This window comes from Myotis myotis, unplaced genomic scaffold (genome assembly GCF_014108235.1).
Source record: "Myotis myotis isolate mMyoMyo1 unplaced genomic scaffold, mMyoMyo1.p scaffold_m19_p_16, whole genome shotgun sequence".
Lineage (NCBI taxonomy): Eukaryota > Metazoa > Chordata > Mammalia > Chiroptera > Vespertilionidae > Myotis > Myotis myotis.
The window spans coordinates 9,641,860-9,669,442 of NW_023416320.1; the positions used below are offsets into that span (position 1 = coordinate 9,641,860).

The window sequence follows — 27,583 nt, forward strand, 5'->3', positions numbered from 1 at the left end:
TAAACCCACTGCATGGAAGTCACACCAGTACCTAGACACCAGCAGATCCTTGTGTGGCTGCAATGGATGTTACTGCAGTTGTCAGCACTGAGATGATGTGCTCCTTCACTCTTCAGTGTGTGTGCGCGCTAGGGCGTTCTCTTTCCCTGGTGGAACGTTTGCAGCCTCCTTTAAAACAATGCCCTCATCTTGTTTACTCTCTCCGACTTGCCTCTTCTCCTCCCTCCCAGCCTCCAAAACACCACAGGCTTTCCCCTGTATTGTTTGCTTAATGGGCAGTGTAATGAGTGTAGCATTACCAGTTTGAAATTCACAGAGCACACAAAAATTGGATTTCTTCCTAGACAGTTCCCAACACCCCGCCTCCTTGTTTGCAGCTTTCTCCCTCTTTTCCATTCTGCAACACAACTCAGATTTGCTGAACCAGAAAGGAGAGGAAGGGGGTACGAAAGGGAAGGCAATCTGCCTTCTCATGCTTTCAGGAAGAGCTTATTAAGGACCTGACCTGCTCATTGGAGGAGACCAAGTACTCTAAAGCTATTCCCCCTGCGTCTTCTGTTTCCACAAAAGCCCGAGTCCTAAGTATGCAGTGCAGGTCAGAACCTAATTACCGAGATAATTATTGTTACCTGCACTGCCCGATGGGTGTGTTTTGTAATTAAAAGCTATATTGGCAGGTGTGAGTCCGAGTCTGCTCCTAACTCAGAGAAACTACTGAAGGCTTTCCACCGGAAGCATTTCACTCTGGCCAGTGGGGTTGTGTTGCTCAGGTTTTGTGTTCGCGGAATGTTTGGGGGTCTGGAGAATACTCCAGAGCGCTCTGACGTACCCACATACATCAGTCACCCTGTAGGAATATCCTCAGCTGACTCAGGGACTCTTGTTTCTGAGGCTGGACTTCATAGCGATTTCAGAAAGCTCTGTGCCAGTTTTTGAATTTGTTCTCTTTAAATAGTTGACTAGTACCTGACTTCCACCGCCTTCATTTGGCATTCAATGAGGAAAAATTGATTTTTCTCTGGGCATGGACAGACTGTATATACTTGGGGAGTACAGTGGGCGCTAAGCTGGATAGAGGTGTGTATTCATACCCCTCGCCACCTGCTTCAAAATTCATTCTGGCACAGAGCGGCTGGCTTTAGGAATATTTTATGGCTTTACCTCTCTGCCATAGCACACGAAGGAAATGGAGTTTCCACTTTAAAAATCAAGTTCAGCCTGGCTGTTGTGGCTCAGTAGTTGAGCGTTGACCTCTGAACCAGGGGGTCATGGTTCGATTCCCAGTCAGGGCACATGCCCAGGTTGTGAGCTCAATCCCCGGGGTGGGCGTGGGAGGGCGTGCAGGAGGCAGCCAATCAATGATTCTCTCTTATCATTGATGTTTCTCTCTCTCTCTCTCCCTTTCTCTCCAAAATCAATAAAAATATATTTTTTAAATCAAGTTTACTAAAAATTAAGCAACATGGTGATAATGGACTTTTTAAAATGCTTAAAGAAATTCCAAGTGAATTACTTGGAACAGAAGTTGGGCAATAAGGACAAGGACAATGAAAGGAGAGAGTGAAATAACGAAGGAAAATGGGTGAGGCAAAAGTGGCCAAGGAGGGATCAGAAGGGGGAAAAGAAGACAAAGGAAATGATACCAACTTGAGTAATGGACTCAATGAAGGAACTAGAAAAAGTGAAGCCCAAAGTAAGAGTTATGGAGAAAGGAATCAGAGACATGCAGGCCTGGAGGACTGGCGGCCCGGGAGGGTGCGGAGACTGTCCCTAATGAAGTTAGGTGTCTGAATTCCTTAGGACAGTCTGACGGTCGGGGAGACTGTCCCTGCCTATCCTCATTAAGACTGAAATAAGAGCCAGCCAGACACATTACTGGGTCTGGCCAGCCCATAATGTCAACTGAATTCACGGATGCATATTTAAACTGAATTTTCTAACCACGGCCTTAAATAAACAGTCAGCAGATGTAACTGAAAATTAGAATAAGGCTTTCAATGTTCCTATAGGGAAAAGTCTGAAAACCCTTCACGTTGCTTTTACCCAAGTTTTTCGTCATTTGCGGTTTTTAACCCGGGCCAGTGTGTTAGCAGCTGTTTCATTGCTGGACGGTGTGGATCCTCCTGGTATTTGCTTTTAACATTCTGCAGGGCAGGGAGAGTAGCTGACACCTGTGGTGGAGGCAAAGCCCCTTGGCAGGCACATTAACTCTGTTCACAACAAAGAAAGCTTTGAGCTGCTTGGGCTCTAATGGGACCACCAGAAACTCCTTTCCCCAAAGCTGGGAAATCCCCGGCAGGTCTGCTCAGCCAGCCCAACTCGGGAAACCAGAGTTGTGGGAGGAAGGTAGACATGGCAGGCAGCCTCGGAGAAATCTCAGGACGGTGCCATTTGGCCTGTGGCCTGGGGTCTAGAGTCTGGAAACTTGGCATCGCCTCCTGGGCTTGCCGTGGCTCCTGTGCTGGCAGCTGGAGGCTGTGGAGTCTAGGAATTGATAGTCACCAGGAGCTGGTGGAGGGCTTTCCATGTTGAGCAAATGCCTTTTCTTATACTTGGAGCTAAAAGTGCTCTTTGTTTACCTGTTTCTTAGGTTGAGCGATAGATTACACTGTTTTTACCAATGAGTGGGAAATGTAGCAATAATAATCCAGACTTATTTAGATTTGTCAATGGGCTGTTCTTTCTTTTCTTTTTTTTTAATTTAAATTCTTTATTGTTTAAAGTATTACATAAGTCTCCTTTTCCCCCACTGACCTCATGGAGTGCTCTTTCAGCTATAGTATATATATATGTGTGTGTGTGTATATATATGTGTGTGTGTGTGTGTATATATATATATATATATATATATATATATATATATCCCATGTTCAAAGGATGTTAAATTGAGTTGTTTACCACGACAGTAGAAGTGATTTTTTTCTGAAAATATGGATAAACAACCTGCTTCCCTATTTATAATGGTCTGGCCCTCTAGCAACTTCAGCGTGAAATTATAGCTAATTTGTCTACAAACGTCAGGTGGTCATAATAATCTGGCCACTCAGTGTATATATATACTAGAGGCCTAATGCACAAAATTCGTGCACGGGTAGGGTCCCTAGGCCTGGCCAGCAATCAGGGGGCTCCTGCTGGTGGCCAGCCCTGCCCCTCTCTGCAGGGCGATCGGGGGTGGGGGGGTGGGGAGGGAAACCGCTGGCACCCTCCTCAGCTGGCCTGGGGCCTGCCGGCAGCTCCTGTGTTGAGTTTCTGCCCCCTGGTGGTCAGTGCATGTCATAGCAACTGGTCATTCAGCTGTTTGGTCGATTTGCATATTAGGCTTTTATTATATAGGATATACTTTGATATTTTAAAGCAGTTAGGTTTGGTTTTTTTCACAAAATCACAAAGCCCTACCATGCTCATGTTCTAAGAAATTAGACAGCCCTCCTGTTCCTGTCCCCAGCCCCTACCCAGTACCTGTTCCAAATGAGGACCATTACCTCCAGGCTTGCAGAGTTACAGTTAGTGGTCAATTCATTCAACACATATTATTCAGCGTTCTGGGTGACCGACTTCATCCTGGTTTGCCTGGGACTTTTCTGGTATCAGCACTGACAATCCCAGCATTCCAGGAAGCCCCTCAGTCTCAGGCAAACCAGGACAATTGGTCACCCTGTCATGTACTACGTTCTGAGAGAGCTAGAAGAGACCCTAGAAGTCAGGATGATTCCATTTTTATCCACTTGTTTTAAAGTGCTACTTAAAACCAAGGAGTCCTCTTTACCAATTTATTTTCCTTTTGATATACAAATTCCCTGGATTGAAGGAGATAAGTACTGTGCTTAAAGATGTAATCATCAGACTTCATTAAAGAGTAAAATTAAACAAAAGGTACTACAATATGCTAATAAAAGTTCTATAACCCAGATTGGGATTTGAAAATTATATAGTCAAAACACAAAGTGAATCAAAACATTACTCTGTATTTGGATACTATTTGGTACATCAAAGAGATAATTTCTAAAATGATATCATTTCAGGAAGTTTAAAAAATAAAATGCAATGGACATACCGTTGTTCTGTCCAGTTACATCTTTTATTCAGGGAAGTGTTCAAAATAATGTGAAGGGATAGGTGACCAGCCTGGAAGCCACAGATGATGGCTCTAGTTCTGGCTCAGCCACTAACAGATCATTGACCCCAGACAAGTCATTCAGACTCTCCAGGTTCCAGTGTTTCCTCATCTGAAAATGAAAATATTGGTAAGAATTTCCCCTGGGACAGTTAGCAGAGGAGAAGTATTAGAAGTCAGGAGACTCATGCTGTAGTCTTCACATTTCATTTGCAACCATGTGGCCTTGAACAAGTGAATTAACCTCTCAGTTTCCTCATATATTCAATGGAAAGTCAGAGAGAGAGAGAGAAATTCATCATAAATTCTTCATAACCTGTCATGCTCATTCATTTACACTGACACTCTATGATTGCTTTCATGCTACAACAACAGAGTTGAATAGTTGTGTTGCAACAGAGACTGTGTGGCCCACCAAATCTAAAATATTTAGTCTCTAGCCCTTTACAAAATACTTTGCTGACCCTAATCTAGCAGAAAGGTTGCAATATTGGCATTCCAAGGTCCAGGATTTTCTTAGGTTCTGTGTCACACTGTATGATCTCAAGGAAATGATTTACTCTCTGTGGTTCCCTGGTTCTCATAGTCTAATAATAGAGGAATACGAATCCAGCCTCTATTTCCTCACAGAAATAGTGGTAAGGTACATAGAAAATGAAAATACTAATCTTTTCTGAAGGAAAAATGGTTTAAATTCAAATTATTATTCATGCCCTAGCCAGTTTGGCTCAGTGGATACGGTGTTGGCCCGTGGACTGAAGCGTCTCAGACTTGATTCTGGTCAGGAGCATGTAGTCAGTTGTAGGCTCGATCCCCAGACTAAGTTGGGGTGCATGTGAGAGGCAAACAATTGATGTGTCTCTCCCCCTCCCTTACACAAATCAATGGAAAAAAATATCCTTGGGTGAGGATTTACAACAAAAAAATTCAAATTATTCAGAAAGTGGAGGTTGTTAGATGATTCAGAATCTGTTATTATTCTGTGATATTAGTTCTCCCATGTACATCGGGGGGAGGGGGGGAGGACTTACTTAAAACAGTTACAGCATGCAGACCCCTGTACTGTAGTACGTCAGAAGCTAAAGTAATCTAATTGAATCACAGTATTCAGTCAGGAGAGTGAGTTTTAATTGCTGCTTTATCCTTTTATCCTCTGAAGACCATCATTAAATATTTAAAAGACATGAACTTCAGATATGCCAACAACTCTGCTGGAGTCACCTGACAGCTGGCTATTTTTTTAATATATATATTTATTGATTTCAGAGAGAAAGGGAGAGAGAGCTAGAAACATCAATGATGAGAGAGAATCATTGATTGGTTGCCTCCTGCATGCCCCACACTGGGGATCAAGCCCACAACTAGGCATATGCTCTTGACCAGAATCCAATCTGGGACCCTTCAGTCCACAGGCTGACGCTCTATCCACTGAGCCAAACCAGCTATGGCAACAGCTGGCCATTTCTCCAGGACCCAGAGAGAGAGGCCTTCAGGAACATGAGGGAGGACTACTCCCAAAACAGAAGGATAGTGGTAGTGGTAGCACATGGGCTGGTTTGCCGAGCAAATACCAAAGATATTTGTCTATGTTAAAAGTTTAATTCTTATTTGATTCTTGGATGCATGAATGATATCCAGGCTGGCTAAGCACATACACAAGTGATTAACAAACCTTTGCCTAACACATGTAAATATTGGAACCTCCTGTTCCCAAGAACTCCCTCAAAGCTCCAGGGAGGGTCTCCCTAAAGGAGCAGCTCTTTCATGTTGGAAAGCAGCCATCTAAAGAGGCCAACCCAAGTCTTTGAAAGTAGTAGTGGCCCATGTGCAGCCCATTTACAGACCCTACATATAAAACTCCAGATTTATGGCATAGATAAATTAGTGGGCAATCATTTTCTCTATAAAAGGAGTCTTCATTTTACAAGCAGACTCACTGCCGTGTTCCTTTACTGATCTATTGCCACTATTGCAGTTCCAATAAAATCTCATTGTTGGAAATACAGTGCACATATGCCTTTTCATTGCCACCTTGGATGGAAGGATGAAGAGCAGGGTGCACTTATAATCCCCTAAATTCTTAGGATGTGGCTTTTGTCAAGGCTGTTTGTTCTCAGGCTTGTTACTTGTTACTTCTGATTGACTGGAAGAGATGGAATGCATGAATCTTTAATATAACAATAATGAAATGGTATTATGTGATTTCGTTGACAAATTCCAATTATCTGCACGAGATTTTTTTTAAAAAAGGATCCATTATATGGGAATAAGCTAACTGGGTTTTTGATGATGAGTCATAATAACATTAACAATAGCTACCATATTGAGTATTATCATATACCAAGAGCATTCTAACTCATTAGCTCATTGAAGCTCAAACAAATCTAAAAGCTAGGTATAATTATGATCATTCCTATGTTATACATTGGAAAACTGACGCACAGAGAAGTAAAATATCCTTCCCCCTGCTACAAGCTGAAACATGCAGAGTAAGGGTTCACACTCAGTGAGGCTGGCTCTATAATATGTGCTATTAACCACTGTGCTACACTGACAAGTAAAGCAACTGTCAGATGCTGAAATATAGAGGAAGAGCACCATATGACATATTTTTCACCTTCTAGAAGTTAATCAGAATTACCTGCTTCAGGCCACTGAACAACAGGAGGTGAAGACTGGGACCCTGAGGTAAAGACAACAGAAGATGACCCCCCGTTTTCTGCCTGGAGGCACATTTAAGGGCATGGAACAGGGAGGGGAAGCCCAAACATAGCACAGTAGTCTCACTCGATTGCAGAGACAGGGATTCGAGTTCTGGGAGTCTGAGGCAGCGATGTTTTATAGGACAGAGTAACAGAGAGCTAGGAGTTACACGGAAAAAGAGCTCCAGACATCTGTATAAGGGTTCCCCTCATGTCTCTTGTTGCATACTAAGCTGAGCATGTATAGGGTAAGATTCCATAAGACTCAGCAAAGATGGCCATCAGAGAGCTGGAGGCTAAACAGAATCCACAGGGTTAGTAAAAGTTTGAATTCTGATCAGCCAAAATGGAACAAATTTGAGTATGTGGTGTATTTAATAGAGACCACAGAAGGACTTCACTTTAATTGTAGGACGAAACGAGCCCTAGAATCAAGACAACTCTAGACTCACCTTAGCAAAATTTAAAGGCAAGCCTTGAAAGGATCAAGCATGTCTCTAACTGCAAAAACAACATTCGACATTCTTTAAAGGAAGACAAGAAAATCGAGACAACAGTATAAAATTTACAAGGCCTACCATCCAATCACAAATTTCACTAGACATGTGAAGAAGCAAGAAAATGTGACCCATAGCAAGGAGAATACCCAGTCAAGAGAAATACCCAGGGATGATAATGGTGATAAAATAAACAAAATAGAAACAGACTCACAGATAGAGAAAACAGACTGAGGGCTGTTAGAGATCGCTGGGTGGAAAAGGTGAAGGGATTAAGTACAAAAAAACCCCACAAACTCATAGACACAGACAAAAGTATGGTGATTGCCAGAAGGAAAGGGGTGCAGGAGGTAGGAGAGGATAAAGTGGGATAAATGGTGATGGAAGGAGACTTGGGGTGATGAACACACAATACACTATACAGATGATGTGTTATTGAATGGTACACCTGAAACCTCTCATTTTATTAACCAATAAAATTTTTTTAAAAAACACGTTAAGATAACAAGATACAGAATATTTAACTTTTTAAAAAGATGAATTTAGCAAAAGGTAAAAAGGTCTACAGATCTCCTCACCAGATGTTTTTGTTTTTTGTTTTGTTTTTTAATTTAAACTCTTTATTGTTTAAAGTATTACATGAGTTTCCTTTTTCCCCCATTGACCTCTCCCCAGCCGCTTTCACCCTCCCCGCTACTGTGTCCATTGGCTGTGCTCATATGCATGCATACAAGTTTTTTGGTTGATCTCTTACCTCCTCACCCCCTGCCTTCCCGTATAGGTTGGACAGTCTGTTCGATACTTTATTTGGTTTATCAGTTTATGTTGTTCATTATATTCCACAAATGAGTGAGATCATGTGATATTTATCTTTCTCTAACTGCTTATTTCACTTAGCATAATGCTCTCCAGTTCCATCCATGCTGTTGCAAATGGTAAGAAGTCCTTCTTTCTTACAGCAGCGTAGTATTCCATTGTGTAGATGTACCACAGTATCCTAATCCACTCATCTGCTGATGAGCACTTAGAGTGTTTCCAAATCTTAGCTATGGTGAATTGTGCTGCTGTGAACATAGGGGTGCATATATCCTTTCTGATTGGTGTTTCTGGTTTCTTGGGATATAGTCCTAGAAGTGGGATTACTGGGTCAAATGGAAGTTCCCTTTTTAATTTTTTGAGGAAACTCCATACTGTTCTCCACAGTGGCTGCACCAGTCTGCATTCCCACCAGGAGTGCACAAAGGTTCCTTTTTCTCCGCATCCTCCCCAGCACTTTTGGTTTGTTGACTTGTTGATGATAGCCATTCTGACAGGTGTGAGATGGTATCTCATTGTCGTTTTGATTTGTATCTCTCAGATGATTAGTGACTTTGAGCATGTTTTCATATGTCTCTTGGCCTTCTGTATGTCCTCTTTCAAAAAGTGTCTATTTAGGTCCTTTGCCCATTTTTTTTTTTATTGGATTGTTTATCTTACTTTGTTAAGTTGTATGAGTTCCCTATCAATTTTGGAGATTAAACCCTTATCAGAGATAACATTGGCAAATATGTTCTCCCATACAGTGGGCTTTCTTGTTGTTTTGTTGATGGTTTCTTTTGCTGTGCGGTAGCTCTTTATTTGGATGTAGTCCCATTTGTTTATTTTCTCCTTAGTTTCCATTGTCCTAGGAGCTGTATCAGTAAAGATATTGCTATGACATATGTCTGCTATTTTGCTGCCTATGGATTCTTCTTAGCTCACCAGACATTTTTTGTTTATAATCATTATCATAACCTTTAAGCCTAAGCTTACTCATCTGTAAAATGGGGATGATAATAATTATAGAACCATTGTGAGGATTTAATAAGACAATACATGTCAATGTTTCGTTAAGGCCATGGCACATAGAAAATACTTAGTAAATCCTGGCTGTGATTATGGTTATGATTTGTAACCTTTTTCATCATTACCTGATATTGCATTGAACATAACCAATACTTGAGACAGTAAGTAGGAGGACTACTAGTATTTCCCAGGCCCAATGTGGAACAGCTTATACCACACTCGCATAAATAATCTTTATTACATTAAAATCAGAAACTGGGGAGCCCCACGCAGTTTTGGATGTGATCTTTTATTTTTCAGTCTTCAACAGAAATGTACTGTTGTACTAGATTGGAAACTTCCATGAAATTCCGTGAGAGCAGAGCTGTTAGTTATGCCCACCATTGTTTGTCCAAGGCCCAGCTAGTACTTGGCCCTTAGTAGGAGTTCAAAAGATATCAGATGGATGAATGTGGTCTCCTTTCCAAAATCCTTTCCAAAAGCCTTGTATACAAGTCATGTTTGAAAGAATCCCTAGTGGCCGCCTTGCTCTGCAGCAATGAGTGCAAAGTTAATACATGTAAAGGTCGCTGTGATCATCCCGAGTAGTCTTTAACATATTTAAAGCAACAGGAAGATTATTTCTCAACTGTATGGAATTAAACAAGAAATAATTCATCCTTCCTGTTCCCTGTCCTCCATAACGAGGTCTTCTTACGGGTTTAATTCGTTAGTAAAAGACAGCATCCTTCCCTTTCCACCTTTTGTCAAGAATTCTAAAGCCTTTAAGAAAAATAAATCAGGAGGTGAAACAGCAGGGCTCCCGGTGTTTATAAACTCTGTGCTGGAAACTATTTCAGGAAACTATTTCTGCAGCAGCGAATCTCAAGCCCCATTTACGTTACCCCATAATTCTGTAGTTTGAGTACAAATGATGAAACAGCTAATGACATGTTACCCCACAAAGTAGCATTAGCTTCCTTTATCATCATCAGCCTCTTTTTTTTTTAGAGAACACCCAGAAATGTGTAAATTGCAGTTTATCTCACCACAGAAGCATTTAATCAAATGCACTATAATTATATTTTAGGTGGCTACTGAGAATAATCACTGTTTCCTCATTACAAGGATTGTCCCAAAAATTACATTAATGAGGGTCAACCATAATAGCTTTGGGTATTTAGCTATATTTAAATGTTAAATTTGCATCTCAGCCTTGTCAACTTCCTATAAATGGATAACCATGGGCCAGGATCTTTTCATGAGCATTGTATTTAATGGATATTCCTCGAACTGATGTTTTAGATTAAGTGAAATGTATTTGCATTAAAAGTATATTCATTTCCCAGGCTCCTTCTTATATATTTGTTTCCTTTGTTTTGGAATTCACCAAGTTTTTCATGTTTAGCTCCTTGTTTTTCTCTTGCTGCATAATGATTTTTAGGAGATTATATTTTAGAAGTTGTGTATAAAAAAAAATTTTTTTGCATCCCTTTAAGAGTTAGTCAATTAAAGAGGATGCATTTAGCTGCCAAATTAGAACCTGCCAGGTGACTAAGAAAGAAAAAGGTTTTTTGCATAAATAAAATGAAAGCATATTTGAATAACTAAGCCAACATTCACCACATTTTTTACCACTGTCCCTATCTAACTTTGCTCCACTTTCAGAGAGTGGGGTTTGAGGCAAGGATTACTCCGCATGTTTCTGTCCTTGTCGTCTTTCCTAGGAAGCCGAGTTGGGGAAAGCTTCACTCATATTTTGCAGCATTAGCCAAGGAGTTTGTCATCTTTTTGTAACCAAATGCCTTAAGCAGAAGCATGGACACACTTACTTTGGATAAATCCGCGCTGTCTGACACAAACAAATATGGGGAACAGACAGGAATCCAGAGGCTCTGACTCCCAGATCAATTTTCTTCATTGTCCTGAGGTGCCTCTAAATTGCTTCACAGGGCCCCATACCCCTGGTTTCTGGACATGATGCATGCTACTCATTAGTACTTAAATGTTATTATATTTTTTAATACTTCATCTTTTCAGATGGGATTTTAGCAGTAAAATTTCTTCAATATATTTACTTCCTGTCTTCTGTGGTATAGCTTCTTGTGACCTTGACACTATGGTATCCAGAAATGAAAAGAGCCAAGCTTGGTGCCTACTCTTGAACTGTCCAACCCATAATTCTGCTTATGAAAATGGCCCCCAGAGACATTGTGTGGAGGGCTCAGCTGCCCACCTTTGCATGACCTAAAATTATTGGCTACACCCTCTCAAAACAGTCTCATTTCAATATGTAACCCAGTGTGGCTTCATCAGCTATGAAGGCGACAACAGTGTCAACCAGTCCTATTTATTGGGGGCATAATGGAGATCTAGGTAGCTGGAAGAGCCTTCTCGGATTCTCAAGACTATCCAAGTGATACAAATCCTCAGGTGGACCTCTTTGTAGAGAAATCACTGCTGTTTCTATTCTTTGTCTCATTGCCAGTTATTTTTCTATTCACATTCCCTTCAACCCCACAACAACTCAATATTTTTGACTGTCAGTAAAGTACCTTCCTTGACCTTGCTCACAACATTTTTTTTATCTTTTTAATTATAAAGATTGGAAAAACAAGCCAAGGCTTCCTCTTACAAGAGCCATGATTTCTTTCCCCCTAGAACTATGTGCTTAAGTGCTTAATAATCGACCTTGGATTTTATAAATCCATTAGCCTGGACATGTGGAAGTGAGAATCACTGGTCAGACGTTCATAGCGTCTCCCTTGTGACCTCTCTTATGAATGCACATATCCCTATCAACCTGTCGGCCAACAAAACAATCATTTAACAGTGGGTGACAAAATTGGGACTCCTGCTCTATCAGGTCATTCAACCAGCTTGACAGAATTATCACTGTACAGTATGGGAAGTAGGTATAGAATAGCCTGCCCATGCAGTATGTCCAACTTGTCCATTCCTTTGTCTCTGTTTGCTGAAAGAATGAATGACGGGTTTACATCTACTAACACCTGCCTTCTGCACGACAGCCTTGTCACCTTTTTGTATCTATAGCCAGAAATAAAAATCTGTCCATTTAAACACAGTTATTTAAAAGCCATGATGATTTTAAGGATTGCATTAGAAACTCCACACTGGAAATAATCTTTAGAATCTTTGCAAGTCCAAGAGCCATATGCATTGAGTATTCTCACAGTGTGCTCTGTCGGAAACAATTTTTACTGATGTTTTCTAGTGAGCATCAGCCCTCAGGTATGGAGAGAACTGCAGAAAGGCATTAAGGGGGGTGCTATTAAAGGCGTCACCCTGGCTCAGACAGGTGGGAACTTTATTGACATCAGGCTAGGAAAGAAGAGTGGGCAATAAGTTCTGTATGGACAAAGGGAGAATAATAAACTGAAACTGATATATAAACATGAGTAAGGCTCAAAATTACCCCTCTCAGAAGAAATATCAATGTCAGTTTGTCTTGCAAAACCAGGTAGAAAGAGAGAGTTATGTGGGTGTTTCTTAATAGCTCTTATGAAGCAAGGAATACACACACTCACACATGAAATTTTGCACTCAAGTATAAAGGCCCTATCACATATGAACGCAATTGTTCAAGGTTTGTATGGATGCTATTAAGTTATAATGTTCTAAAACAAAAAATCATGACTTCCATGTGAAAGGTGTGAGTCAAGTCAAGAAAGAAAGAAGGATATTAGGGGGTGGGTGGGTGGGTGTTAAGGACAAACCTAATATTTTACACAGACAAAGACATATATCTATATATATAAAAGCCCAGTGACGGGAACAACCAGTGGCTATGATGTGCACTGGGGCAGCCAGCCAGCCTGATACAGGCCCCAATTGGCCAGCCAACCACCCGCGGACCCTCCGCCAGCCTGGGCCCAATGGGCCCCTTTGGGGGTGGGCTGGCTGGACCACACCCATACATGAATTCATGCACCAGGCCTCTAGTATTTATATAAAAGGTAAAATCATGAATTTCATGCAAATATAAAATAAGCACATGTCAAATAATGATGGGATCAGACATTAACACCAATTTACAGAGCATTTGAGAAATTAGGTTTATGTAATTTAATAAAGAAATACTAGAATAAGATTGTTAGGTTAGATGAAACTGGCTAATGTCTTAGAGGACAATAAGCTAACTTTTGAGATTATCTGCCCATGGGAAAGAAAGCATTTTCATCCCTACTAGACAAAAATTTATGTTTTACTTCACTAAGTCTAGAACCTTTAATCAATAGTAAGCTATGAGTCAATCTAAGTACATTCTCCTAGATAACCTTTGAGTGGACTTTCCCCTGAATGACACTGAATGTATGTAGCTGCCCACCTTTTTGCCTTATTTTCAAGTTGTGGGTAATTTCCATACCAGTGATGAGAGGTATAGAAACATATTGCATAGTTCTACTTGTCATTCCACAAGGCAAGGGTACAGAATAGAATCCCCAGAAAGTAGGATGTACTTTTTGCTTTTGCCCCATTAGATATTTAACTCTTTCCTTTATCCAACAATTGATTCAACAAATATTGATTGAGTATCTACTCTGTGCCAGGCATTGGGGATTAGGGATACAAAGTCCCTGCTCTTATGGAGCTTACATTTAATGGGAAAGACAGAAAATATTAAGACCATTACAAGAATAATACAGTTTTAGGTAGTAAAAAGTCTTATGAAAAAGAAAACAGCAGGGTAAGGGGAATACTGAGTGATCAGAGAGAGAAGTGGGTTTTAGATAGAATGGCCAGCAACTCTGAGGAGGACTGCCAGTCCCTGCAAAGCGTAGCCCAGCCAGTGGTGGGGACTTGGTGTCAGGCAGGGCTCTGCTGTTCATCTTCTGATACATAACCCCAGGCTGCCTGAGTCCACTGTGTGAAGATAATTCAAGTCTACACTCTGTTTTATGGCCCAACATATCTGCAACTTGAATTTCCATCTCCTTGTCATGAGGTGAAAATGGGGATGGGGGGACCAGAGCAACAAATGGAGTGAATCATGCCAATAGTTTCCACTGGGGGGAAAAAGTAATTATAGATTTCCTGGGATAGGGCAGTGAGAAAAAGTACAGAAAATCAGGAGCATGGTTTTGAGATCAGAGATACCTGAATCCTATCTCTACCAATTCCTACTGTATAATCTTAGACAAGTTACTTAAAACTATTTTCCATTTGTTAATGACACATAATCCCCTTTCTCATGGGGTCACTGGGAGAATTTTAAATGAAATAATCTCCAAAAAGCTGTAGGCACACAGGAAGCAATCAACAAATAGCCTTAGTCACAACTGCGTGTATTAGTGATTAGTCTTACTGTTGCCATACAGTTCTTCAGCCTCATGGAAAGATGACTCATTTTCACAGAGTTCAGGTACATGTGAGCTGGAGGTTCTCCAAGTATATTGGTGTTGACCCAAACTACACAGTGGAAATTATCCCAGCAACTTCTCCAAGTTTTCTGAAGAGAGAGAGGGTTCTGGGGCTTAGTAGCACATCTGAAACTTTTTAGCACAGGCTTGGAGATGCTTGGGTAGGTTGAGAGTTTAGAAATTAAAATTATAATGCTTTCCATGGAGTTTTCATCAGGGATATTTTCCATTTCCTTTCCTGTCCTTTTCTTTGTTTTACTGTTTCTTCTTTTCCCTCTTATACGTTGCTTTCTCTTCTGGGGAACTATGGGTTTTGAAGCTTTTAATTAACTGCTTTTCACTCTGATTTTCAATGAGATTTAATGCAATAGGGATAAAACTGCCCCTTTTAAAAAGACATATTCAATGTCTACAAATTCCATGAATTGATTTTCTAGTTGTTTTGGTAATGGCGTTTTTTATTTGAAAATGTTGCTGAAAAAAAATAATTGTAATTAAATTTTAAATGTATTTTTAGACTTCATAGATTCTAGCGAGACCAAGTTTTCTTGCAGGGTCTAAGTTAAGACCATAATATTTTTCTAACTCCACAATTATTATGATTGGGGGACTGTCTGTAATACATTCTATTGCAATTAAATTGCATACGCCAGACCGTTCAAGATATGTTTATAAAGGAGAAATGGATTTTCCACAGCTGCTTGCCTGTGAGTGGATTCTTTATGCAACTTTGCAGCATCCAATGTATGCACTGAAATAACAGGCTTGAATGTAAACTTTCAAAGTTTTCCAATGTCTTTCAAAAACTTCACCTAACACAAATTGCTTAATTTGTGTACATGAAAACCCTCCTAACTCTGTGAATGGGTCAACATACAATAGCAGGGGGCTGTGAGAAACTTTTGTGTATTACCCACCCATCTCTCCAGGAATTAGCAGGTATTCAATCTTGTTCCCATATCCCACACAGACCAGTCATTACTGGGATCTCTCTGTGAAGATTGGAATCTGCGAGAACAATATGGGGCATGTTGGTTATTTCTTACAATATTCTCTGGACCATCATCACCCGGTCACACAGCTGGAAAATATTTTCTGAGATGAATGTTTACAAAAAAAGCTTTAGAGAGGAGAGGGAAGAAGGGGGAAGGGGAGGAGGAGAAAGAAAAATAATCCAAACCAGGATGGAAATGTGGTCATACAGAATATGCTTCACAGTCCAGCTGTCTCATCTTGAAGAACAATCGTCAGAACTTTGATTTGTTAAGTTAGAATTTTAAGTCCTTCAATTGTATTTAATTGATCATCCTCCTGGTTATGTAACATCTATAATTAAATTACTTGAGTGCCTACTAAGCATCTTGAAAGTCGGGTATCAGACACCCTATTTCATAAGTGAGGAAATTAAGGCTAAATGGCTTTCCATAATTTGCCCAAAGTCACCCAGTTATTTAGCAGAAGAGTGAATTTGAACCCAGGCCTGTGTGATTCCAACCCTTGTCTTTAAGCTAAATCTCCCCGCCTAGGTCCAACTTCTCCTTGACTGACAAACTAAGGATATGTCTGCACATCCTTAAATGCTAAGCCTCCCTTACAAACCAGTTCCTAACAGTGAACTGCCCTCTTCGTGCTGTAGTTCGTTTCCAGGATGTGAATTTGAGCCTTCAGAACAGGCTTTTTCTTGCCAGCTTCCTGTTTCTAAGAAGCATTTGATAATTCCCTGTTCAGAGCTCATCTACCTGTCAAAAGACACCGTGCAATTCATCCCTGGGGACAGCCAGCATTCCCCCCACTCTGGATGTCAGGTGCTCTCAGAAACTGAAATGCAGGCTCTCCCTCAGCGCCAGTCTTTTAGATCAGTAGCTGTTACTGATAAAACGTCTCCTTGGAATTGCACAGACAAAGCTGCAAAGCAGCCAACAGGCCCACCCGCGTATCTCCTGTGGTTATCAGCATTCGAGTTGGTGATATCGGATTTTCTGGAATTGTTTTAGTTTTGTAAAATGTTCAAGGGAACTTAGATGATCTCTAAGGAAATGCCTTTCTTAAGTCACTAGTTCTACAGGGAGGCAGCCAAATTCCCACCCATCTGACAGTCAAGTTCTTTCCGTCTGAGACAGAAAGGGAATTTCCGAGGCCTGAAGGGGGCATGCACAAATATTTCTTGCCTCTATTTTTTTCAATACAGAATTTGGAGTCTTTTCCGTCAGGCAGTGTCTTTAAGAAGCACGGAATGGGAAGAAAACAGCCCTAAGTGAGCCACATTCTGTTGGAATTAAAAGTCCTTCCTCTCTCTTGACCTCCACAATTCTGATTCATCTTCCATCCACCCCTCCGTGACTTCTGTTCTTTAAGCTCCTTGACTTTGTCCTTAACTTGTACGTGAATTTTACATCCACCTGATACACTCTGGGATCCAGGCATATGGTCTGCACCAGCTTCAACTATTTCTGAAATGTCATGGTTTCGGTTTAAATGCTTCCAGCTACTACCAAAGCAAACCCCCAGATTGGTCTCCCTGGGTCTGCTGTGAGCTCATGGCATCAAGAGACTTCTGGTTTTAATATGGGATTCTGGCCTTTGCATTGGGAAGTTCGGTTATCTTCAGCCACATGCTTTCTCAAGAATTTCAGAGGCTAGAATGTCATCAGTTGGCGTTGGTCCTTGTTACCTGTACCCAAAACTATCTTCCCCAGCTGTCTCCTCACCTCTGTGGTCCTCCTTGTTTCTCTGGGGTGCTTTCCGAAGGAGCAGTTCCAGTCTCCCACCTTCCTGCCCATGGATCCCCATTTACATTTAGTCTATTTTCAGCCTCATATTTAGGACCTTTCACAGTTGGTTACCAACTTAATCTGCCAATAATGAACCTGCTACTCCCCACATCACTGAAACTGGGATGCTCTCATATGCTATTCAGCTGGAACCTCGGTTGCCACCCCAAGCACTTGCACTGGATATTATCTTTTGCACTTTATATCATTTTCGCCTTTCTCTACCCTATACTGTGCCCCTGGAGGCTTACTGTTATGGACTGCATTAACAAGTCACACTTGCCCTCAGGTTTATGATTGGGTTTGGCCAAAAGGAGGCCCGTAGGATAAGGGAGCCAGAGCAGGGGACTGGTTCCCTGTTTCTAGACACCCCGGCTTCCCTGGTGACCCTCTCCTACAGCTGTAACTGCAGTTATAGCTGCTTGCTTCTTTTCCCTTTTAAACATAGGTGTGGTAAAGGCTGTCCTTGTTGCTAGCCCTGGAGTACTTCATCATCCCTTATTGTGTGTTTTTTTTTTCACCCTGACTACATTCCCCCCCCCTTTTTTATTGAATTTATTGGGCTGACACTGGTAACAAAATTATACAGGTTTCATTTGTACAATTCTATAACACATCATCTGTACACTGTATTGTGTGTTCACCATCCCAAGTCAAATCTCCGCCCACCACTGTTTATTTCCCTGACACCCTCCTCCTCCCCCACCCCCACTCTGGGCAATCACCACAGTGTTGTCCACTCAACATATATGCATTCATCTTCTATTTGGTGCTATGTTTTAGGCATTGGTGACAGAGTGGGGAACAAAATACAGGGCTTGCCTTAAGGGAGTTTACATATAGTGTGAAAAACATATATGAAATAATCAATTTTAAGAAAGGATAGTGAAGATCATGACACGAGAAGGAGAGCATCAGCAAAGGGACCTGGTCTAGGTGTGAGATGTGGGCATTTAACGACATGAGCTATCTACTCATGAGCTATTTCTTTGGCCTTCCCTGGTAGCACTCAGTATATTCTGGCTCCATTATCACTATTTGTGGGCACATTTTCTCTGCCCACACTACAGAATAAGCTTTTGAGAGTAGAGACTGTGGGGATTTTTTTACCTTTTTATCAGCCACAGTCCTTAGCCTATTGCCTACAATACTGCAGGAACTCAAGTACTTATCCAAGTGAACTGAATTGAGCCTTATGAACATTTGTGGACCTTGGCTCCACTCTGAAGGCTTATGTTATCAGACTGGGTGATGGTGAGATCCCACTCTTTCTGAGCTCCTTGGCTCACAGAAAACGTGTTTTATTTGTTTAGAAAGACAAATCAGTGAAGAGGAAGAAGCCTCCTCAACACGGGTGAAGGGTTTGATAGGAATTGGCAGCTTTATACACCCTGTTTTGGATATTTGAGCCATTAATTGTCAAGGTTGATAGTTGAGCTTTATTTTATACTTCTTTTTCACCTCACTGGCTTGTGGTGTGTTTAATAGCACCAGGGCTGACCTCAGTGTAAAATATGAATAGAGGTAAGTCCAGTTCTACTCCAGAGCAAGAAGTTTGTGGGGATAGGTAGGGAAAACCTTGGTACAAAGATTTTAAAACTTGGGTTGAGCTAGGGAAATGTTAGCATCCTGGGGCAACAGAGGGCTCAGGAACAATGAAGTGTCTAATCCAGGGGTGGGCAAACTTTTTGACGCGAGGGCCACAATGGGTTCTTAAACTGGACCGGAGGGCCGGAACAAAAGCATGGATGGAGTGTTTGTGTGAACTAATATAAATTCAAAGTAAACATCATTACATAAAAGGGTACGGTCTTTTTTTTTTTAGTTTTATTCATTTCAAATGGGCCGGATCCGGCCCGCAGTTTGCCCACGGCTGGCCATGCACAGGAAGTAAAGGATTGGGAGAGGAGAGCTCTGGCAATGTGGTAGACCAGAAGTTCATAGATACATTCCTTCCCCTGCGTGGCTTAGCAAGAGGCAAAGTAAAGGGAGTCTTTAGAGGTAAAAAAAAAAAAAAAAAAAAAAAAAAAATGACAGAGTGAGAATCTATAGGAAATTCTAAAGCCTAGCATTTGTGTGAGGGTCTTGGCCAATCTGTTTTTCTAGAGTGTGTGTTTTAATAAGTAGTGAGTGCATGTGGGACAGGAGACACAATATGGGACCCTAATAACCTAATATAAGATATTGATCAACTTTAAATTTATTAAGATGAATATGTGAGCTATGATTTCTAAAGTCTCTAAAGTCTATAACTCCCAAACTAGTAATGTGAGAAAGTAAATGAGAGGAGAAAAAATCAAATAAAAGAAGGCAAGAAAGAAAGGTAGAAAACTAAACAAGTAGAAAGCAAAAACTAAAATGATATAAATCAATCCAATATAACAATAATCACAATCTACATAAATGATTTATACTCTGTAGTTCAAAATAAAAGATTTCTAGACTAGATTTTTAAAATTCAATTTTAAAATATTTATAAGAGAAACCCCTAAAAACATAAGGACAAAGAAAGACGTCAGCTAAAATGATGTGTAAAGTCATACTGGGCCAATACTCTGCAGAAGGAAGCAGGGGTGGCTGTCTTGAATATCAGGAAAAACCAGACTTGAAGATAATGAGCATTCCCACAAATGAAGGGGATGACTACATATTAATAAAGATGTTCAACTGACCAGGAAGATGCAATTCTAAATATGTGTGCTCCTAATAGCATAACTTTGAAATGTGTTAAAAAGAAATTATCAGAACTATAAGAACAGTTATCACATCCAAAATCACAGAGGGGCATTTTCACACATCTCTCTCAAAATTGATAGATCAAATAGACAATAAATCGGTAAGGAGTTAGAAGATTTGAAAAACACAATTAACAGGCTTGATCCAGTGGACATATGCAATGTACGGAAAACACATTCTTTTCAACACATGGAACATTTATAAAAATGGATCCAACAAAGCCCATAGAGAAGAATCTCAACAAAATTCAAAGAATTTATATCATACAGCCCACATTCCCTAACAGTTAAATTAGAAATTAATAATGAAAAATTAAAGAGACCCCATACTTTTGAAAATTGACAAACACATTTTAACACATGAATCAAAGAAAACTGAGAATTAGTAAACATTTAGAACTGAATAATCATGAAAATACTCATCTGAACTGTAGGATATAGATAGTAAAGCAGTATCAGAGGGAAGACTGTAGCCTTACTTATGCTAGAGACAAAGAAAGTCTGTAAAGTAATAGACTAGGCATTCAACTCAGGAAGTTAAAGAAAATAAACCCCCCAAAAAAAGAAGAAGGAAGGGAATAATAGAAATAAGAGTATAAATCAATGATAGAAAAACTACTATACAATAGAAAGTATTAAAAAAAAAACATCAAAATTGTGTTCTTTTTGTTGTTGTTCAAAAGACTAATACAACTGACAAGCTGCTGGCAAGATTGATGAACAAAAAAAAAGAGAAAAGACACCAATAACCAATGTCAGGAACAAAAAAAATGGCATCCCTAGAGATAAGATGCTGCAAACATTTAACAAAAAATATATATATAGTGAGCACATGGTGCAATATACAGATGTTATAACATAGAAACCTACACCTGAAACCTATATGTTCATGTTGACCAGTGTCACCCCAATAAATTTAATAAAAAAAGATAAAAACAGGATATTATTAACCACTTTATGATCATTTTGAATATTTTGTCAAAGCTCATAAATACCTAAAATATGTAACTCCCAAAGTTAATTCAAGAAGAAATACAAAACTTGAATCACCCAATAATCAAGATAATAGTGAATCATTAAGTTTTTTACCAAAAAAAAAAAATCAGACTTAGATGGTTTTGTAAGGAATTCTACAAAATAGCCAAGAAATGAATCATTCTAATCTTATACAAACTATCCCATGGTATAGAAAAATAAAGGAACATGTGCCATTTTATGAATCAGAGATATCTTTGATGCTAAAAATGAATAGCTACAAACAGGAAGTGCAAATTTTTAAAAATGTGTAATTTACAGTTAGCAAAATGTAGAAACCATGGAGAAAACTAACAAAAGGTATGCAAAACTGTATTACAAAACTGTAGAGACTATAGAAAACAAACACACCATTTTCATGAATAAGAAAACCGTATCCTAATCAAAGATGTTAATTTTTCCAAAATTGACATATAGATTAGTATGATTCCCATCAAAATTCAAAAATGTTTTGTAATATTTTAAACTAGAGGCCCGGTGCATGAATTCGTGCATGGGGGAGGGACTGTGGGAGGTTGGCCAGCCACGGAAGGTTGGCTGAGGGAGCCCACTGACCACCAGGGGCAGCTCCTGCATTGAGCGTCTGCCCCCTGGTGGTCAGTGTGTATCATAGTATTGTCCAGTCATAAGGGTTGCTTAGGCTTTTATATATATAGATGATTCTAAACATTATCTGGAACAGCAAATGGTCAAGAATAGTATGACACTTCTGAAGGAGAGGGAAGAGAAAAAACAAGGCTTAGAAAGCAACAGTAATGAAAATTCTGTGGTATTGCCACAGGGAAAGACTAATAGACCAATGGAACAAAATTAGAAAGCCCCAAAATACACCCACACATATAAGGAAACTTGATATATTGTAAAATTGATACTGCAGACCAGTGGAGAAAAAAGATGTACTAAGTCAGTATATTCTGCTGGAACAAATGAAAAATAAAGCCTACTATATGCAAAAAATCAATTCCAACTTTAAATGGATGAAGAACTTATATTCTCTGATGTAATAAAACTTTTAAAGTTTTGTTTTTCATTTTTATTTATGATATTAGGTTAAGGAGGATTTCTTAAGATGTAAAAAGTGAAAATCATGCATGAAAAGATTCATTAATTCAACTGCATTAAAAGTGAGAATATCTATTCACCAAACAGAATAAAAAGAGCCACAAAATGGGAAATTATGGACATAAACAATGCTAACAAAAGTTTAGTATCTAAAATACTGTATGTCAAGAACTATAATGAATAAGAAAGACAAATCAATTAAAAAAATGGGCAAAGGCACAGATAGTTCACAAAAGAGAAAACATAATTGACCAAATATATATATATAAACATACCCAATCTCAATAATTTTATAAATTAAAATTAAAACCACCTTATAATTTTAAAAATTTAATTTTAAAAATTAAAACCACCTTATCTTTCCCTATGGCAATACCACAGAATTTTCATTACTGTTGCTTACTAAAATTAAAACCATCTTATTAAATTATAAGATGCTATTTCACACCTATTAGCAAAAATTAGCTTGATAATACCAAGTGCTAGAGAGGATATGAAGCAAGAGAAAGACTCATATATTAACAGTGAAAGTATAAATAACAAAGGAAAACATTTTGGAATTGCATGATAAAATTAAACACACACATACCACATAACTCCGCAATTCCAGTCCTATATTTAGACCCTAGAGAATGCTGATAGCAGCATATAATAACAGAAAACTGGAAACAATGTAAATGCCCATTGTCAAGGAAATGGGTAAATAAATGAGATAGTACACAATAAAAAATGAAAATACTACAGCTATATACAATAGCAAATAAATTTTACATATGATTGAGCAAAAAAAGCAAGCCACAGAAATATATCTGTAGTATATGGTTCAAAAGGCAGACACTTTATTCATATACACACACACACACACACACTAGAGGCCCGGTGCACAAAATTTATGCACTTGGGGGGGGGGGAGGTCACTCAGCCTGGCCTGCACCCTCTCACAGTCCGGAAGCCCTTGGGAGATGCCTGACTGATGGCCTAAGCTGTCAGTCAGATATCCTTAGTGCTGCCGCAGAGGTGGGAGAGGCTCCTGCCACCGCTTCTGCCCTTGTCAGCCATAAGTCCGGCTTCTGGCTGAGCAGCGCTCCCCCTGTGGGAGCACACTGACCAACAACTCCTGCATTGAGCAACTGCCCCCTGGTGGTCAGTGCACATCATAGCAACTGGTTGTTCCGCTGTTTGGTCAATTTGCATATTAGCCTTTTATTATATAGGATACACACACAACAAAATTAACACAGAAGCACGACAGCATAGTGACCGCTGGAAGGAGGAAAGTATCTACAGGTGGTGAGAATGGCGCCCGGGGGTGGACATGGGCTCATGAAATAGGCTTTGAAGATACTAGTAATACCTTTCTTGCATTGAGTTATGTACTTTATAATACACATTTATGTTCTCTACAACCTTATGTGCGTATATTTCATAAGACAGTAAATAAACACAAAACCAGAGGCTAACCCACTACAACTGGAGTCCATAAAATGGACCCAGTGAATTCTGAAGGATGAATATGAGCAACCAATGATTTGCTGAGGCTCCAATCCACCGCTGAAACTAGAGAAAAGCTTCACTTGAGTGAGAAAAAAGCTTCCAAGTAGGGCAGATACTCCTGCTGGTTCTCTTGGAGGTTGCCAGGGAATTTCACAGGAAGTAAATTAATGATTTGAGAGGGAAAACTTGAACAAAGGAGTGTTGACCTTCTTTTGTATCCAGGGAGGTACATAATTTGCATCCTTGCAGATACAAAAAAAGACACTGTCGTTTTGTAAATATGAAGACTTTGGTATCAGTTACTCAAACTGATATTAGGAACTTGATCCTTGGGTTAGCAATGTTTTCTAAATCCAGGCCCCTCTGGCTTTCCACTCTGCCATTGTTAGTGTGTGGGCCTTCTTGTCTCAAGTAACTTCAAACTCCTCATCTACCTTTCATGTATCATTAGGGTTTTTGCCTGACTCTTTTGTCAGGAAAGACTTTCCTAGAACCTTCCTATGGCCTTCCACTCATATCCTAATAGAATGGTGTCACATGGCCACTTAATTGCTGCAAGAGAGGCTGAGAAAGTATTTTGCCTTTGTGGCCTGGAGAGTAGGAGCAGGCAAGAATGAAGCAAAAAGGAGTGGCAGTGGTTTCTGAGCAGCTATGCAGCAGTTCTTGTCAAAATTCTTCACTAAGAATTCGTCCTCTTTTCTCCCCAGGTGCCAGTCTACTTGACGACTTATATAAATATTTCTCCTTCCATCACTCCCGTGGAGACACCATGACCGCCATGGATCCAAAGCAGATGAATGTTGCTGCTGCTGTTTGGGCTGTTGTCTCTTACGTCGTTGCAGACATGGAAGAAATGCTGCCTAGGTCCTAGCAAGAACAAGAAATAGGGCACTTTGGCCCTTTCTAGCCAGGAGTCCTGGGTCTTCAACTTCAGGAAGCCCCTCTTCACCTAACAATTTCATCTGATTCATTTTCAAAAAAACACATTTTTCACACTATTATTACCTTTTCTGATACTTTCCACATCCTCTGTTTATAAAATAAGGAATGATTCATAAAATCAATATATAGAGAGATCACAGTGGAGGCATTTCTTTATACTGCCTGTAAAAAAATATTATTTCTGCTTTTAAAGTAGAATACTGGGACTAGAAATACTCTAATTTTTATAAGTGTATTTATGAACATTAAATCAGATATGTGACACTAATTTGTTTATGTTATTTATTGAAGGATTAGAGGAATACACAATTGTAGTATGGTCTTAATGGAATGTATAGAGGCATTTGGCTTTCTAATTTGTATATTTACAAAGATATGGATTTTTTAATTAAGAGAAAAAAATGTCACCATTTAGGAAGAAAGTCAAGTATATATAGTCTCATTGCCTTATTAAAGAAGAGTACTAGAGTTTGTCACCAGATAAATAACTATACTATATTTCTGTTTTATATATTTTACACAATATTTTATGAAGTTGGGGCTTATTCACATTTGCTGATAAAAGTACTAAGGACCAGAAGGGCTAAATAATACTTACAGGATCCCATAGAGCAAAAATATTGAGTCAAATCCACTCTGGGAACAACTGCTACTATTTTTTCACACACAATGCCCAGTATTCAATAAAAAATTACAAGACACACCAAAAAATGCAAATAAATAAGTAAAAACACTCATTATCAAGGTTTAAAGCAAGTAAGAGAACTAGACTAAGAGATAACCCAGATATTGGAACTGTCAGAGTGGGACTTTAACATAACTATGATTAATATGTTAAAGATCTAGTGGGAAAAGTGGACAACATACATGAACAGAAAAATATTTTTAACAGATAAAAACTTCAAAATAGAGTCAAATGCAAATACTAAAATAAAAAATACGTCATCAGAGATGAAGAACTTCTTTATTGACTTATCAGCAGACTGGAAAAGACTGAGAAAAAAATTAATGAACTTGCAAATAGGCCAATAAAATCTATACAAACTAAAACACTAGGAGAAAAAAGAGTGAAGAAAAACAAACACCAGAATGGATCACCCAAGACTTGTGAGCTAACATGTATGTTGGTCTAATAAACCTGTAACTGGATATCAAATGGTCTAACATACATGTAATTGAATTCCTTGAAGAAGACAAAGTATCAGTTTTATTAATGGTAATAATTACAATGATTGAAATACACAGGAAATTCTTTCATTTCTGGCAAGGTAGCAGACTAGTACTCTGAGCCTTATACTGAAACATGCTGAAAAGCATCTTTGAGAAACACTTTCTTAAATATATGAACTAACTGGTTAACAGGTAAAGAATATTAAACAAAAACTAAGTGAAGGCATGAAGAGAGATATGCAGAACATTAACCATCTTTCCCTTTGAGGAAATTTGCAGAATGTGTTGAACCTAAATTCCATTTTCACAGCCTTTTAGGAATCAGGAGACGATAGACAAACCCCAGAGCTAGCCACATTAGTGATATTAGAGAACCCCAATAAAATGGGGACCCCAAGCATTATACCTCAATAAATGGTGAACTAAAAATAACTTGGTGGACCACAAGGAAAATTACCATTAGTGAATAAGTGCCAAGTGGAGGATTCAAAGAAATTCCCACAGGTAAAGTTATAATAATAAATATATAACCACAGCCAAAAGTGAAAAACAAAACAAAAAGAATCATAGCATTCTGAGCAAGAGCAAACCAAATAAATAAAGAATTGGAATTAACTCACAATGCCCTTCTGATATTGGAATTTTAGCTTAAGATTTTTTTTAAACTATATAAATTATGTTTAAGAAAGTAAAAGAATAGAGAGCAAAAGATTATAAAAATTGGCCAACCATATTACAAAAAGAATCAAATAAAACTTATAGAAATGTAAACTAAAGTGACATTTAAAAATTAGAGAAACAGTTGAATGGCAGATGGGAGAATTCATAAACTAAAAGATAATTAGTGATAATTTAGCACAGAAAGAAAAAATAAGAAAAATCTCAATGAGACTTTAAAAAATATGAAAGGTAGAGATACATAATTGAATATATGCTTAATCAGGGTTCCAAAAAGAGGAAATACAAAAAAGAATTATCTGAAGAGCTAATAAATGAAAATTTTCCATAAATAATGAAACATATCAACCCACAGAATCAAGAAACCCAGTGAATTCCAAATGAAATAAATAACCAAATGAAATAAAAAGTCTACTATGACATATCACAGAGAAACTACAGTCTACAAAGCACAAAGAAGATCTTTGAAACAAGAGAGGAGATGAATTAAAAGAAACAATAATTAACGGGGAATAGCTGTCCTCCCCACACCAGACCTGGTAGACAGTGAGTGCACCATAGTTTTCTGGAAGGAGTTGCCATCAAGGACTCAGGCCCTCTGGGCCAGCCAAACCCATACACGTATCTTCATTCCTAACCCAGACACTTCATTCAGAGGCCTCCTCATTGGGGATCCTGACTAAGAAACGTTTGTCCAGTCTCACTCAGTTCTTTTCCACTTCTACCCCTTCCCCCTTTCCCTCTTCTGCTTCCTCTCCCCTACCCCACGCCCACCCATGTTCCATAAAATGTTCGCGGTCCTTTTTTTCAAAGCTCCTGGCAGTGGAATGATTCCCCTCCACCTGCCCGATCTGTCTGACCCCTGCAGAGAACAGTGCTGGGGGTGGGAGGGATGGAACGCTGGGGAGCTGGTGCCTGGTTTTGCCTCATGCCTACGCTACCTCAGTGTATGATACAGGTGGATTATTACTTTCAGTCTGTCCTAACTGAAATGATTGTTTAAATTTGAATAATCATTTCAATTGATGATCACTTTCCGTTTGTCCTCATTGAAATGATTTGTTTCAAATGATTACCACTTGCTTTGCTCTGAAAGTGGTAATCATTTTAAACAAACATGGACTAAATAAAACTAACAATAATGTGTTTGAAAAGAAAAAAAGATGAAAAGAAGATACTTGGCTATAATAACAAGTAAA

General features: G+C 39.2%; 1 protein-coding gene across 3 annotated transcripts in view; it reads left to right on the top strand.

Moving 5' to 3' along the window:
* Positions 1-24,804, top strand: part of CPQ (carboxypeptidase Q) — a 338,008-nt gene extending 313,204 nt beyond the window's left edge. The window contains exon 10 of one of the 3 annotated variants that reach the window (XM_036337810.1): positions 24,302-24,469. In XM_036337810.1, the coding sequence (XP_036193703.1) occupies positions 24,302-24,317 (16 nt within the window). In that variant the 3' untranslated portion in view covers positions 24,318-24,469. Of the gene's footprint in view, positions 1-24,301 lie in introns of all 3 variants that reach the window. The other 2 variants (XM_036337808.1, XM_036337809.1) reach the window with 2 other exon arrangements.
* Positions 24,805-27,583: the final 2,779 nt, after the last annotated feature.